This window comes from Quercus robur, chromosome 10 (genome assembly GCF_932294415.1).
Source record: "Quercus robur chromosome 10, dhQueRobu3.1, whole genome shotgun sequence".
Lineage (NCBI taxonomy): Eukaryota > Viridiplantae > Streptophyta > Magnoliopsida > Fagales > Fagaceae > Quercus > Quercus robur.
Window position 1 is genome coordinate 38361258 of NC_065543.1, and position 14226 is coordinate 38375483.

The 14226-nt window shown below is 34.3% G+C and overlaps 1 protein-coding gene across 1 annotated transcript; it reads left to right on the forward strand.

Annotated features, from left to right (window-relative positions):
* Nucleotides 1–3713: 3713 nt before the first annotated feature.
* LOC126702752 (glycine-rich RNA-binding protein 3, mitochondrial-like) lies at nucleotides 3714–7920 on the forward strand. The gene is made up of 5 exons (XM_050401573.1): nucleotides 3714–3881; nucleotides 4882–5035; nucleotides 5114–5182; nucleotides 6362–6468; nucleotides 7111–7920. The coding sequence occupies exons 2-5, from the start codon at nucleotides 4891–4893 to the stop codon at nucleotides 7741–7743; spliced, it is 954 nt and encodes a 317-aa protein (XP_050257530.1). The 5' UTR covers nucleotides 3714–3881; nucleotides 4882–4890; the 3' UTR covers nucleotides 7744–7920.
* Nucleotides 7921–14226: the final 6306 nt, after the last annotated feature.

The following is a 14226-nucleotide window of genomic DNA, read 5'->3' on the forward strand; positions in this document are numbered from 1 at the left end:
GGGCTATTGATGGGACACATATTCATGTAAAAGTGTCAGCAATAAATGCGCCTAGATATCAAGGGAGGAAAGAGTACACAACTCAAAATATATTGGCAGTATGTGATTTTGACATGAGGTTTACATACATTTTACCTGGACGGGAAGGGACTGTCTCTGACTCGAGGATAATTAAAAACGCTTTAAGTAAGGAAGATAAACTTATAATCCCTAGAGGTAATGTTAAGTTATAAATACAAAGTATACTTATTAAAAATATAGAGAATTACTTATATATATATATCTATATATAGTGAGTTACTTATATAAATTATTTTCTTAATAGGCAAATATTATCTAGTAGATGCGGGTTTTATGCTAAGAAGTGGACTTATGGCACCATATAGGGGTGTACGTTATCATTTAAAAAAGTATTCAGCACGTGGCCTAGAAAATGCTGAGGAAATATTTAATCATTGGCATTCCTCTTTGCGCAATGTCATTGAAAGGACATTTGGTGTGTTGAAGCAACAATTTCCTATTATATCTAGAATGACATAACCTTTTTTTCCAGTTGATACAGTTACTGAGATTATCTTGGCTTATTGTATATTGCACAACTATCTTATGGGAGTTGATCCGGATAAAAGGTTGATTGTAAAAGTTGATCAAGAGATTTCGAATGGTGACACACATAACGAAGCTAGAAACAGTACAAATGATAGTGATGCAGATGTTAGAAGAGGAGCAATATTACGAACTAGTATAGCAAATGGAAATTTTTCAATTCAGAATTGATAATGTGACAGCAAGTATAAGGTAAGGAAATGAGATTGCTAAGGAGGGACTTGCTATTATGATGCAAGGACATGAGATTGCTAAGGGGGACTTGCTATAATGGAGAGAGAACGTCCACATTGTTACTCTAAGGATGAAGTATTTTCTGAATTGGTGAAAATAGGAATACCGACAGATGTGTAACTTGATGCTATGCTCTTCCTAATTAAGGATCTAGCCAAAATGAGAACATTTTTTGGTGTTCCAACTAGTGAGTTACGACAACAAATATTATTGAAGATGATGTATGCTAAGGAATCTTAGTGGTTGGATAATTGTCAACTGACTTTTGGTAGTAGCAAAGTTGTTGCATAGTACTAAACAATGCAGCTTAACATTTTGCCGACTTTTGATTTGCTAACTTTTGTGGGCTGAATGTAGTATATTACATAATTAGCAATATTTGATGATTTTGTATTTCGATTAAGATGCTAGAAGATAATATATTTTTTTTATTTGCACTGTGCTATGGATGAATGGAATTAATATCATTTCATGTTCAACATGATTGCATTGACCACGAAGTGGAATAATATATATATATATATATAGTGTGTTGATAAATTTAGTTTGAAATAGATAAAGAATTTATAAATATTTATTGAATAGTAAGTTTTGTTGCTCAAGTGAAGAAAGTTTAAATATTGGTTGAATGATGTGTTGCCTAGGTGAAGAAAGTTTGATTATTGGTTGAATGGTGTGTTGCCCAGGTGCATTCATGTTTGTCCAGTTGCTGACCACATTGAATGGTTACAACATCTTTTGCCCACAAAAGTTTGCTGAATTCCTCTTTGCTGACCACATTTTTGTGAGCTGAATGTAAAAAATGTTTGCCTAGTTGCTGACCACGTTGAATGGTTACAAAATCTTTTACCCACAAAAGTTTGCTGAAATCATCTTTGCGGACCACATTTTTGTGGCCTGAATGTAGTTTTTACATTTTCCCAAGTGCATTCATGTCATGACCTTTTGCTGGTTACAAAATCTTTTGCCCAATTGAATTTATATGTACATTATTGTAATTTTTACATTGTAATTATAAAAAAAATAATAAAAATATATATATATATATATATATATATGATGTAGTAAATTTTATATTATTTAATGAGTACAAATAAATCTATTTCTTACCTATTATGTAACAAGGGTATAATAGTCAATTTATATAAATTACATTTTCCATCCTTCCATTTTTCTCTCCAACCAAACAAAATAGTTTTTCACCCTCTCACTTTTCCACCCCTCCAACCAAACACACAAGAGAGAAAACCAAATATTTTCTATCCTTCCACTTTTCTACTCCTCTAACCAAACAGATCATAAAGCTCATCCAAACTAGAGATGGGGCAAGTTATATCTCCATTATGAGATAAGGAAAATATGCACAACCTAACTTAAATATGAAAAGCTCACACTTTGAAACATGTAGGCTAAACTCAACTAGAAGTACACCACAATTGCACAATGCCAAGGGGGTAGTGCACACTCCTAAGATGTCCACTTATATATTACGCCCAAACATGTTCCATGACAATCATGGAAAATGGTTGAAATCGTGGGATAAGTGGGAATTGTCTTATACATATGCTAATCCTCATGCACATCGAGGTATGAAAAAACACACACACAAAACACTTGATACTAAAAAATATTACCCTTTTGAGTGCTAACTTAAGTATCACAGTAATTTTTATCGGCACCACATCGGTATAAATTTCAAACACTTTTGTGTTCTTTATTGTTAGTCTTCCAAAGCCTAAGTGAGACACGTGATCACAGATTCTAGTTGGAGATGATCTTGATAGAACAACAACTCCATACTTTGGTTAGAAGTATGCAATAACTCACTTGGCAGAATCATGATATGATGCATTAACTTTAACAATAATGTCATGAAGACAACCCCCCTCCTCAAAGAGAATTGATGTTCACCTGAATTCAAAAGACCAAAATGAGTAGCGCTATTACTAATTGATGACACAACAAGAACTAGTTTTGTCATATCTCAATATTTAATCGACATTGAGTCCTCATCCTAAAATCTGGTCGATGATGGAAGGTGAGTCTCAATTCTAAGATTTGCTAGGGGTTGATTTTTTTATTTGTGGGTTTTGATGTTTTGATCCATGAGTTTGATTTGTAATGTGAGTTAGTTTTTCAAATCTCTCATGTGTGGCGAAATTTGGTGGCACCTAACTTCCTCGCTAACGTAAACCGCCACTAACATTGCTAGAAAATCGTTTCAAAAGTGTGGCGTCAATTTGCATTTTTTGGAAACTAAGGAGGTCAACACAACCCAAAAACCTCTCCCTAAACTAACTACATCGATTGATAACACGCCCCTAATTGTTTACTCAAAACCTCTAGGATTTATTGTTTTTAGTGAAACCACATTTGAGTTTTGTATGTTTATATTTTTTTAGTAGTAACAAATTCAAAGGGTAGGGAGGTAATTTCACATCTTGAAGATAATTGTTTATTGCCAATAAAGAAAAATGATTTTTATTAAAAAAAACTATTTTATTTATATATATATATATATATATATATATATATATATATATAAAAGAGGTGCTTTATCCACAATATTTTTACAACAAATCATAAGTAGTTAATTGTAATTGGTTCAAATTTGAACTTAACACTAAGATTATTATTTTTTTCCAACAATAACAATTAGTAACAACCTGACACTTATGATTTGTTGTAAAAATATTGTGAAAGTATTGTGAACATATCATTTCTCATATATAAAAATGATCACATTGCCTCAACTTTCACAAACACAAAAACACAACCCAATCCAAACCTCACACGTAAAACCCGTACCCTCCCAACAAAAATACCCACACTTCCACCGTCACACCCCTCATCCAACGGCTCACACCCAATAACTCCAAATCGTACGGCCCAGATCTCTCCAATCCATCCTTAAATCTCTCTCCCCTCATTTCATTTTCCACTTTATAAGATAAAACCCTCCGCCGGGTCTCGAAATCTATTTTTAGGGTTTTAGACTCTCTCTGCTCTCGCTGTCACTACCAAAAAACGCAGAGAACAAGGTACGCTTCTAAGCACTGAGAGAGAGAGAGAGACAGAGACAGAGAGCCTCATAGCTCTCGATTCTACTTCCGATTTTTTGTTTTCTCTTGCTTTCGCTTTCATTTCCTGTTTCTATTGCTGATTCTCTATTTTTTTTTTCTTTTTTTTTGGATTTACACTCATTTTTAGGGTTTGATTTGGGTTACACTAAATCGATCAGCTTGTTTGTGTGTTTTTGGCTTAGATGTTCTTGATGATTCATATGCGTATATGATGTTTGCCTCTTTGTGTGTTTATGTATCTATTAGATTAGACTTTAGAGCTCTGTTTGGTTTATGGGAAAGTAAAATTTTTGATTTTTTTGTGCTATGGGTTTTTTTTTTTTTTTGTGTGTGCAAGTTTGGATGGAAATGAAATTGCTTTTTGGGGATTACTGTGTTTTGTATTTAACCCGTTTGGGTGTCCAAACAGTAAGTGGGGTTAAGTATTGAGGGGTAGTGGTCTGTGATCAACTATCAAAATTGATTTTAATTTTTTTTTTTTGATCATATGGGTATGCTTGCAAACATGAATATGCCTTTGATTTTTGTATGAATTTGCAGTTTGGAAGTTTGTGTTGTTTGGATATGGGTACATGCTTATTTGTGATTGTCACACCAACAAGAGTCTGTTTCAGATTTTTATTGACACTTTTATAAGATTGTTTTTCTGTGCTATGTTTGAAAATCACCAGGGAGCTGGTGGGTATCGTTTGGTTTGTTAGAACCTCTCAGTTGTCTCTATCATCTTATTGATTTCTTCTATGTTTTAAACCCAAAATTTATAGGCTTTCTTCTGTGTGTTTCCTGTATTTCAATGGCAAGGAGTGACTCTTTTCGTAAATGTTTCATGCTGTTATTGTGATAGCACGTGCAGTTCTCACCATCTATTTTGTGATTCTTATTTTTTCATGATGACTTGATGAGGTATATATTGAGAATGGCATGTTGTGATTTCAGTTTCCTGCCCTTTTTTTGGTAGGTTATTGCAATGGCTTTCTTAAGTAAAGTTGGAAATCTGCTTAGACAGACTGCGAGCAAGCAGATCAGCTCAGAATTTGGTGCCTCGAAACCGTCTTTCTTTCAAGCTATACGATGCATGTCATCCATGTCAAGTTCAAAACTTTTTATTGGAGGTGCCACCAAATTGCACTTATTAGTTGCATTACGACTTTATTTCTTTGTTTTTAGACTTCTTATATTGTATTTTTCAGGTCTTTCATATGGCACAGATGAGCAAAGTTTGAAGGAAGCTTTTGCTAAGTATGGAGAAGTTGTTGAAGGTGTGTTATATTTATCACATGTTTAATTGTTGGCTCTTCCTTTGTATACTTTTGAAAAAGTATATGCTCGAATGCATTCGTCTTAATCTCTATAAAATGGTGCGTGCGTTTTTTGGGTACCTTTGACTTTAATGGGTTTGGGCAAGTTTCATTTGTGCCTTCTCTTTTTCCTGCTGCTAAAATTCCTCATATTTTATGGATTCAGTTCATGGTACTTAGGAGTCACAGACATGTCAAACTCTTTGGCATGTCCATGAACATGGTTACATGCATATACGACTATATGAGAATGTCCAGAAATTAAATAGCTATTTTCAAAATTACATACTCCAGGGACAACTTGAGATGAGTCTTTCATCACAGCAATGAATAGATTTGTGGCTTAAATTCCAAAAAGAAAAAGAAAAGGACAAAAAGCAGAACAATCTTCCCTGTCCACCATAGTCGATTAGGGCTTGAAACCATAGCCCAAGCAAAATGTAATAATCATGCCTTTAAAGATTTATGTGGATGAAAGGTGTTGGCAATGGCTGGTGGTGGGAAGTGGTAGTGTTGTGTCTTCAATGGAAAAGGAAGAAAGAGTTGAGGAAGTGGAGATTGTAGGGTTTGGGCATTTTACTATTTTTGCCTTAACACAAGTCTTCATATTCTTGCCACCTATATATTGGGTCCTGATTAGGCAACGTGCCGATTCTGCTAATAGAGTGGTTTTGTTTTGATTTAAAATAATTTGTACTCTTTGCCACTGGTTATTGTTTTATTTGGTCTTTGGGAGAACTGTGGTTGCATGTGGAGGGTCTATGAGGCTGAAGTAGATGTGGTTATATCCGTTTATTATCCTTGGGCTTTTGAAACTGAACTGTTGTAGGCTTGAGTGGTTATTCCTAATTAGCCATAGTACTAGCCTTGGGCTCCCCAAAAATTAGTATGATTATCTTGATACCTTTTTAAAGGTTTTCCTGCTTGTTATTTGTTTTAAGCCTAAATGTAACACAAAATATGTCCTCTGTATATATGTATATAACATTTAATTTTGCTATATTCATGCCGTATTGTATCCTAGTTTTTCAAAAATTGCCATGTTTTGTCTGTAATGTATTGTGCCTGTGTCCTGTCCTGTATCTGGTAGAAACATAAGTACTGGAAATACATGCTGACTAAAGTTGGCATTTATTGTAGCAAGAATCATTATGGACCGTGAGACTGGTAGATCCAGAGGATTTGGCTTTGTTACATATGTTTCAAGTGAGGAGGCCTCCAGTGCTATCCAGGCCTTAGATGGACAGGTAATGTTACTGATTTGTTGCTCTTCATTTGTTAATCTCTTTGTCTGTAAGCTGTGACGGATAAAGCTTGGCTATTTGGAACTTTTATGACCTTCTCACTCTAAAACTGTTGCCAAAATTACCCCAATGACTATCCTTGCCTCCACTAATGATATCACCTAACAGTTTTAACTTAGTATGCCCCTTTCAGCATCACAATGAACTTCTATTCCATGCCTGTTTTAGCATTGCAACTGCTATGTTCACTTGTGTTATGGGAATTGAAATTCAAAAACCTGTATGATGAGTGGTAATGTCATTGGATTGTCAAGTCTCACACTTGAGGACTTGGATCTTTGAAACACCCAATAAAGTACAAAACCTGACTTGCAAATATTGGAATTACTTCATAGCTAAGTAATCCATGCAATGCAACTGATGTCTTGATGGTGTTGGTATAATAGGTGTACGGTAACTCTTCTATGCATGGCATAGAAATGTGTATTAATTATAAGAATTATGATGTTGCCGAACTCCACCTTTGCTCTTTCCAAGTAAATTACAAACGTGTTTTATGAATTGGTTTGACCTCTTTTAATCTATTGATTATTGCTGGTAATTTTTAATTGACTCTTTCCTTTTTGCGGTAACATTACCTCCTAGGATCTCCATGGTCGTCGGGTAAGGGTGAATTATGCTACTGATAGGGCTCGTCCTAGCTATGGAGGTGGTGGCTATGGTGGTGGCGGCTATGGTGGTGGTGGCTATGGTGGTGATGGCGGCTATGGTAACAATGCTTATGGTGGTGGTGGTGGTGGCTATGGTAACAATGCATATGGCGGTGGCAGTGGCGGTGGCGGCGGCGGCGGCTATGGTAACAATTCTTATGATGGTGCTGCCAGTGGAGGCTATGGCACTGGTAGTAGCGGATATGGTTCGGGTGGGAATTATCAAGGAGGTGGTGGTGGCACTGGTAGTGGCTACAGTGGAGGTGGTGTTGGTTACAGCAGTGGCGGCAATTACGCCAGTGAGAACAGTGGAGGCTATGGCAATACTGGTGGGAATTTTGATGTTTCTGGTGGTAGTGGTAACTTTGCCTCTGGGGATGGCAGTAACATAGCCGGTAGTGGATTTGAAGGAAGTACTGGACAGGGCTTTGGTGGTGTTGATCAATTTGGAACCAATGAGAGTAGCAGTGTGGATGGTGCAGCTGGAGATTTTGACAAAGATGCTTCTTTGGAAGGAAACTTAAGGGATGACGACGATGAGACTGGTGATTTTGCCAAAAGGGCCTGAAAATAGTTGAACCTGCTTTTACCATTGTTACTAGTAGACTTTCTTTGTTGTAGTTTTTTCTTCTTTTTCCTTGAACTATTTATTTATATTTATATTGGATTTGGCTCTGAAAACTTGACTTTGATGCACTCTTCTAGTGTGTTTTCCCGATGAGAATCAACGAATGTTAGAAAATAATCTCTCTGTCTCTCTCTCGTGTGTGTGTGTGTGTTCTGCTACCTGAAAGTGTACATATAGAGATAAATGTGTATAGAAGATCAAATGCACTATCAAGAGTGTTCAGCGGTTCAGCCTGAAACTAGATTTGGTTGTCCTTTGATATGAGACTGTAATGTTCACGTTTAAATGTGTATTTAACCATTTTCTTCTTTAAATCCTTGGATAATGGTGCTACCATGTGTGCTATGCTGATCTCTAATGTGATGAAGACATTCCTATGTGGGTATCTAATGATACTAAAGGTTTTTTATTTTTTTCTTGGACAAAAAAGTTCCTATAGCTGTGGTATTTGCGTATTAGAATTTAGTAGTTGTGGAGAAAAACAGTAATCATTTTTTAAGTACCGATAATCTTTTGAAACTAAAATTATTTGCCTATTAGATCGAAACAAGGTGAGACCTATGCCTTGTGCAAAGAAGCCACATCAAAACAGTGCTCGTTGTTGCCGCTGCCCGCCACCCACCTAAACGAGGCTGGAACAAAACAAATTTTGACTCTCAAACTTTCGCTGATACTAATGAGGCGGGCTTAGGGGTGGTGATTCCTAGTTATCTTGGTCCGGTCATGGGGCTTCTTTACCAGGTTCTGTAGCTATGGTGGAGCTGTTAGCTGCTAAGAGGGCCATTGAGTTCGAACTCTAAATTTGAATTTTCAAAACAGAAATAGGCACAGCAGTGGTAATTAAAAACCTCAACAACTCCAATTTGAATCTGTCAGCAGGAAGCTAAATTGATGGCCAAAAATATGGAGCGTTTTCTGTCGCTCATGTGGGAGGACATGAAAACAAGGTTTATCATGCCTTAGTAAGGATAGCTTTAGCCTCTTCTGCTTTACTGGTTTGGTTGGAGGATGTTCTAGCAGACATTGAAGCTTTAGTTTGTAATGATCTCAGTTCAGTTTAATAGAAGTTTGAAGTCTTGATTCTCGAAAAAAACCTTGTTGCTGTTTGTGGCTATTATGAAATTTTTTGTTACCTAGTAAAGTTCCAAATCCTTTGATCAAATAGTACGGTTCTTTTCCTTTTCCTGTCTATTTTGGGTCTTTTCTTAGCTGGAGAAGACTACTCATGTGTAGGGGGGAAGCTGACACATCTTAAAATTAGAACCAGCCTGCCCCAACAAGAAATGCCAGATTATTTAAAATTTAAACGAGTAGTCTTCAAATTATTGAGTAACCAATCCTCTATCCACTAAAATTTGAATTTATGGTTAATCGTTATTTTAGATTTTCCTTTTTCTTTTTTGGGTGAGTTCATGACTTGTGCTTGTGAATTTCATGCACTTAAGTTATTTCTTCTTAATTACTTAACTAAAGAAAAAGATAAGTACTTGGCTAAAGAAAAATGATTGTGACATAATTTTTGAGTGGATTTTATAATGAACTAGCCAGCTTTTTTTTGGCTAATTGGGGTGAAAGAGAACACTTTTTTTGTGCTTGTTCAGAGCTATTAAAGCACAGTAATTCCCAGGTGAGTGTAGTCTACTAGTCCCACACACAAACCTGGTAATTATAGGGGAGAATGAAAAATCCTTTTGGTATGGCATGAAGATGTTGACTAAAATACTTTTTAACTTGAAACTATTAGAACAACCACTCGGAGTTAATTGGGATAGACCTTGGAAATGGAATCAAAGACATTGGCATTCAAAACAAAGAGAGTGGGTAGTCTTAACTGAACATAAATAATACTAACAAAACTCAATTTGCAGTTCTAGTGCTTCTAATGGGAAAATTTAGTGTGATGTAATGTTCTCTTTTGTTCACTTCAATAAATATAAGCTCTTTAGGATAATGTATGTTTTTTACTTTTGGCTAGCATCTGCTGCAAGTTCAACGTACACTTGGCCTAAATTTATTTATTTATTTTTGATGAATGAGAGGTAAAGTTTATTGATTTGAAAACATAACAAATATACTTTGCAGTTTACACACCACACATCACTTATTGTGCAGAACAGAACTCTCTATCTACGATACAGAACACTGCACTTTTAAAACAGAAAACAATACACCTTTAAAGCAAATAAATCAAACTCAATACTGCTCGACTCAGACCAGAAGGCATAAAGCTTGTAACCAACTCAACCCATCAACAAAAGAAGAACAGGAGCTTCTATAATTTCCCAGCAGAACATAGGATTAATGACACTATAAGGCTTTCCTGCTAAGAACTCTAATAGGAACCCCCCATTCAGGGGCGGAGCCACGTTATGCTTTGGGGGGGCCATGGCCCCCCCAGAATTTTTTGAAACCTCTATAATAGTAGGAAAAAAATGGTCTCACAGTTTTTCATTTAAGAGCTGGCCCCCCTATGAGAAAAACTTGGCCCCTCCTCCAATACGTAGCCATAAAAATGCCCCACTCCAAATTCCTACTTTTTATCTTTTTGACTTTTCCTTTACTTCTCTCAGACATGTCAGCCATATACCACATTTTTTTTCTTGTGTGAGGCCATATCCCATAGCTATTCAAAGACATATGTTGTACTAGTGTAGGAATTATCATTAGAGAGTAGAGAAACTATGAGAGAGTAGAGAGACTATGAGGGTATAGTATTAGACTATTAGTAGGAATGAAATTGATTTTGAATTTAGTTGGGATGAATGAAATTGATTTTGAATTTATTTTTGACCATATAGTCTAATTTGGTTGAATTTAACTGCTATTTATTTTATGGTTGCTTATAGTGACTTTGTTATATTTAATTTTTATAAATATTATTTCTTGTAAATGTAGTCTAATTTTGGTTAGATATAATGTTTTTTTCTAAAACTAACACAGGAAGACATGTATATATGTATATATGTCATACTTTGTATTTTTCTTGAATTGCAAATCAATATGATAATATTACCTCGGCCCCCCCAACCAAAAATTTCTGGCTACGCCCCTGCCCCCATTCTTTGCAGAAAGCTTCATTTATATCTGAGCTCTTGAAGCAACCTTACCTCTTTGGCTAGGATTTACAACTTTTTTAAACCTCATATATTTTTACTTTTTCAAAATACAAGTATATTTTAGGCAAAAATCCAAAACTGTTCCTTTAACTTTTAGCTTTTGTCATTTTAATTCTCTAATTTTCAGTTTTGCCATTTCAATACTTTAAATTTCAATTTTTGTCAAAGTAATCTTTTTGTTAGAATTCAGTTACTTTTTTTGTTAAGTGGCTCTCTCTCTCTCTCTCTCTCTTTTTTAATAATTGTCGTAATTAAAAGAAAATTTTAAAAAGCTGTTAAATAAAAAATATAAAAAAAAAGTTAGAAATCAAAACCAAAATTTACGAATGACGATGGAAATCAAAAATCGGTCTGAATCACATCTTTGGCTTTGGACCCCATCTGAGACAGTAGAAAAATTGTAGCTTTCAACACCTGGGGATCAACTGAATTGAAAAGGATCTCTGTAAACCCATTGATAATTCATAATTGTATTTCCTGAAAGCATAGTTTTGATATCCACATCCATATATGCTTCATGCCAGAACCGCTCAATTTGAATGACATCCATTTCAGACTCCTCCAGGACTTCTGACATACAAAGTTTGCTAATTACATGTCTTAACTCACTAATTGCCCCATCAATGGTGGCTTTGCTTATGACACTATTAGGAGAAGTGGAAGGCCTTATTGACTTCATGATTGGCTCCGCCTCCGGTGAGGATTATCATATTGGTTTGGAACTGAAATGGGATTCTGTTCTTGCCAGCTTGCAATTAGCATTTTAACCGATTTCTGATTTCCATCGTCATTCGTCGGTTTGGTTTTGATTTCTTAAATTGTTTTCTTCTTTTTTTTTTTTCTTCAGCTTTTTATTTTTTTATTTTTTTAAATTACGAATTTAAAAAAAAAAAAAAAATCCAAAACAATGTCTTTTTGATCACTTAACGGAAAAATGTAACTTAGTTTTAACGGAATACTACATTGACAAAAATTGAAATTTAAAGGATTGAAATGACAAAACTGAAAGTTAGAGAACTAAAATGACAAAAGTTGAAAGTTAAGGGGATAGGTTTGCATTTTTGCCTATATCTTAACACATTTTCAGCATAAAACTCAATAAGTTATTCCCAAAGGGACAAAAACTTCTCATTTGATTGTATACAGCATGTTCTCTTCACTTTGATTTGCCCCCCATGAATTTTGGATTTTCTTTGGCACTAGACATAGTAAATTCATGCCTTTTAAGCTCACCAGTCTCCATTCCACAAAATAGATTCATGCCGGTTATATCAGTGTTTGTTTTATTTTTATGAGGTGTGTTATTAAAACAACAATAGTTATTGATTCTTTAAAAACATTTAATTTTTTTGGGTGTTTTTATTTTATTTGAACCACTCTCAATCTTTTCTTTTCTATTTTTTTTAAGTGTGAAATATTCTAAAATTTGGTCAGAGTTTAATTTTGTTTCCCGAATAAATATGTAAAAAGTCTCATTTTTTTAAATTTTTAAAAAGAAAAAAAAGAAAGAAAAAAGAGCTTTGTCATTATCAAATGGAATGTTAATGTGGCATGTTAATTATAGGCCAACTTTGAAATCAGCACTTATTATTTTTGTTTTTGTTATACTTATTGTAAGGCCACAATTTGGTTCCTAAACTCAAAAGGTAATAAGATCTAGGCCCAAAAAGACTAATACAATGAATTTGTAGAGAGTGGGTTAAAAAACTAGACTCTAATGAGTTGGATAACAATTATAATGGATCTAGATGACAAGAAAGTAAAGATAGATTGATTTTATTTAAAGAAAATCATCCTCGGCACAATCTGAGGAGATCAATTCTTGTATATATCTCTTTTGAATTTAGTTACCAGTCCAGTTCTTGTTCCTATAGTGTTTTTCTTTTAATTTTCCAATCCCTTTCTCTCAAGGTATTCTTTATATTTTATACTATCATCTTTCTTTAATCTCCACCCTCCACATGTAGATTAGATCGTTGGTGTTGATCTTCGTCCCATCAGCACCTTTCTAAAATTTTTGAAAGTAGTTGTAAAACTGAAAATTACTGTTCAGATATCATTTTCACATTAATGCAGCTAAAGAGTTAGCTGCAGAGCATTTAATGCGGTGGTAACAGTTTTCTCTTAGATATTTCATAACTTCCCTTTGTCTTGTACTTTCATGATGTGTATTTTTATCAATAGGATATCCTAGAACGTTACTCTAGATGGTAGACCACACATTTTGACCTCTGCTTTGTTTAGCAGAGGAGGCATTCTTCCTCGGCCCACCTTCTCAGTTATAGCTTACTCGTGGAGTTTTGATTCTTACTTTTTCACTATCATTTATTTGTCTTCGGACTACTAAGTATTCTCGAATAAGGCCCACAGCCCAATATATACTCTTGGGCCCTATATCCCTACACTTATTGTTTTTGTTTTTGTTTTTTTGAGGTCACTTTTAATTTGGGGGGGCTCTATTTAGTTTTAATAAAAATCAATTTTGCTTATGTTATTTTCAACTTGCAAACAATTTATTCTTTATCGTTAAATCATAGCTTTATTTTTGTTTTCTTAGAAACTAAAAAAAAAAAAGAAGTACAAATCAAATTTACTAATTTTGTATATACACATATCAACTTAGCAACTATAAAGAGAGAGAAGAAAGATCAGAAATAGGAAGAAAGAAAGAAGAGAGAGATCATAAAAAGCATTATTTTATTTTTACAATTTTACTAGAGTAGCTTCTAAATTTAAGATGTTACTGTAACTTGATTGTAAAAATTTTTACAATTGAAAACCCAAGTAATGCATCTCTTTTGTGGTTTGATGCTATTAAATAGGATATTGGGAGTTTTAGAACTTCCAATGCTAATGCTCTTAAGATTTGGACTCAAAATGACTGCAAATTAAAAATAATAAGAACTAAATTAACTACAAGTTAAAAATATTACAAAAAATTAGACTGCCAAATATTCTATTTTTGTAAAAAATTTCACTAAAAAGCCTTCGTCCAAACTTTTTCAATTATGTTAGTCCCTTTTTGGAGCTCGAATTTGCTTTCTAAGCAAAACCCGAATTTACCAAAATCAAGTTCTAATCACAAGCTTGACTTATCTTGGAACTTTTTTTTTCTTCTTCTTCTCTCTCCCTGCGATAATGCCTGGAATTAGAGTGTAGAGTTTAAATTCAAGCTCCAAAAGTTGCTGCATAAATAAATAAATAAATTTGGAATTTTTTTTAGATGCTAAAATAGAATATATGGCAAAAATCGCCATATCTTTCTACGAAATTTAAATTAACATGTCACATAAAAAAATAAAAATAA

Excerpts from the sequence above, each read along its gene's own strand:
- LOC126702752 (XM_050401573.1), top strand. The coding sequence starts at position 4,891 with ATGGCTTTCTTAAGTAAAGTTGGAAATCTGCTTAGACAGACTGCGAGC. Across the intron at positions 5,183-6,361 it reads GTATGGAGAAGTTGTTGAAG|CAAGAATCATTATGGACCGT; the intron begins GTGTGTTATATT and ends CATTTATTGTAG. Across the intron at positions 6,469-7,110 it reads TCCAGGCCTTAGATGGACAG|GATCTCCATGGTCGTCGGGT; the intron begins GTAATGTTACTG and ends ATTACCTCCTAG.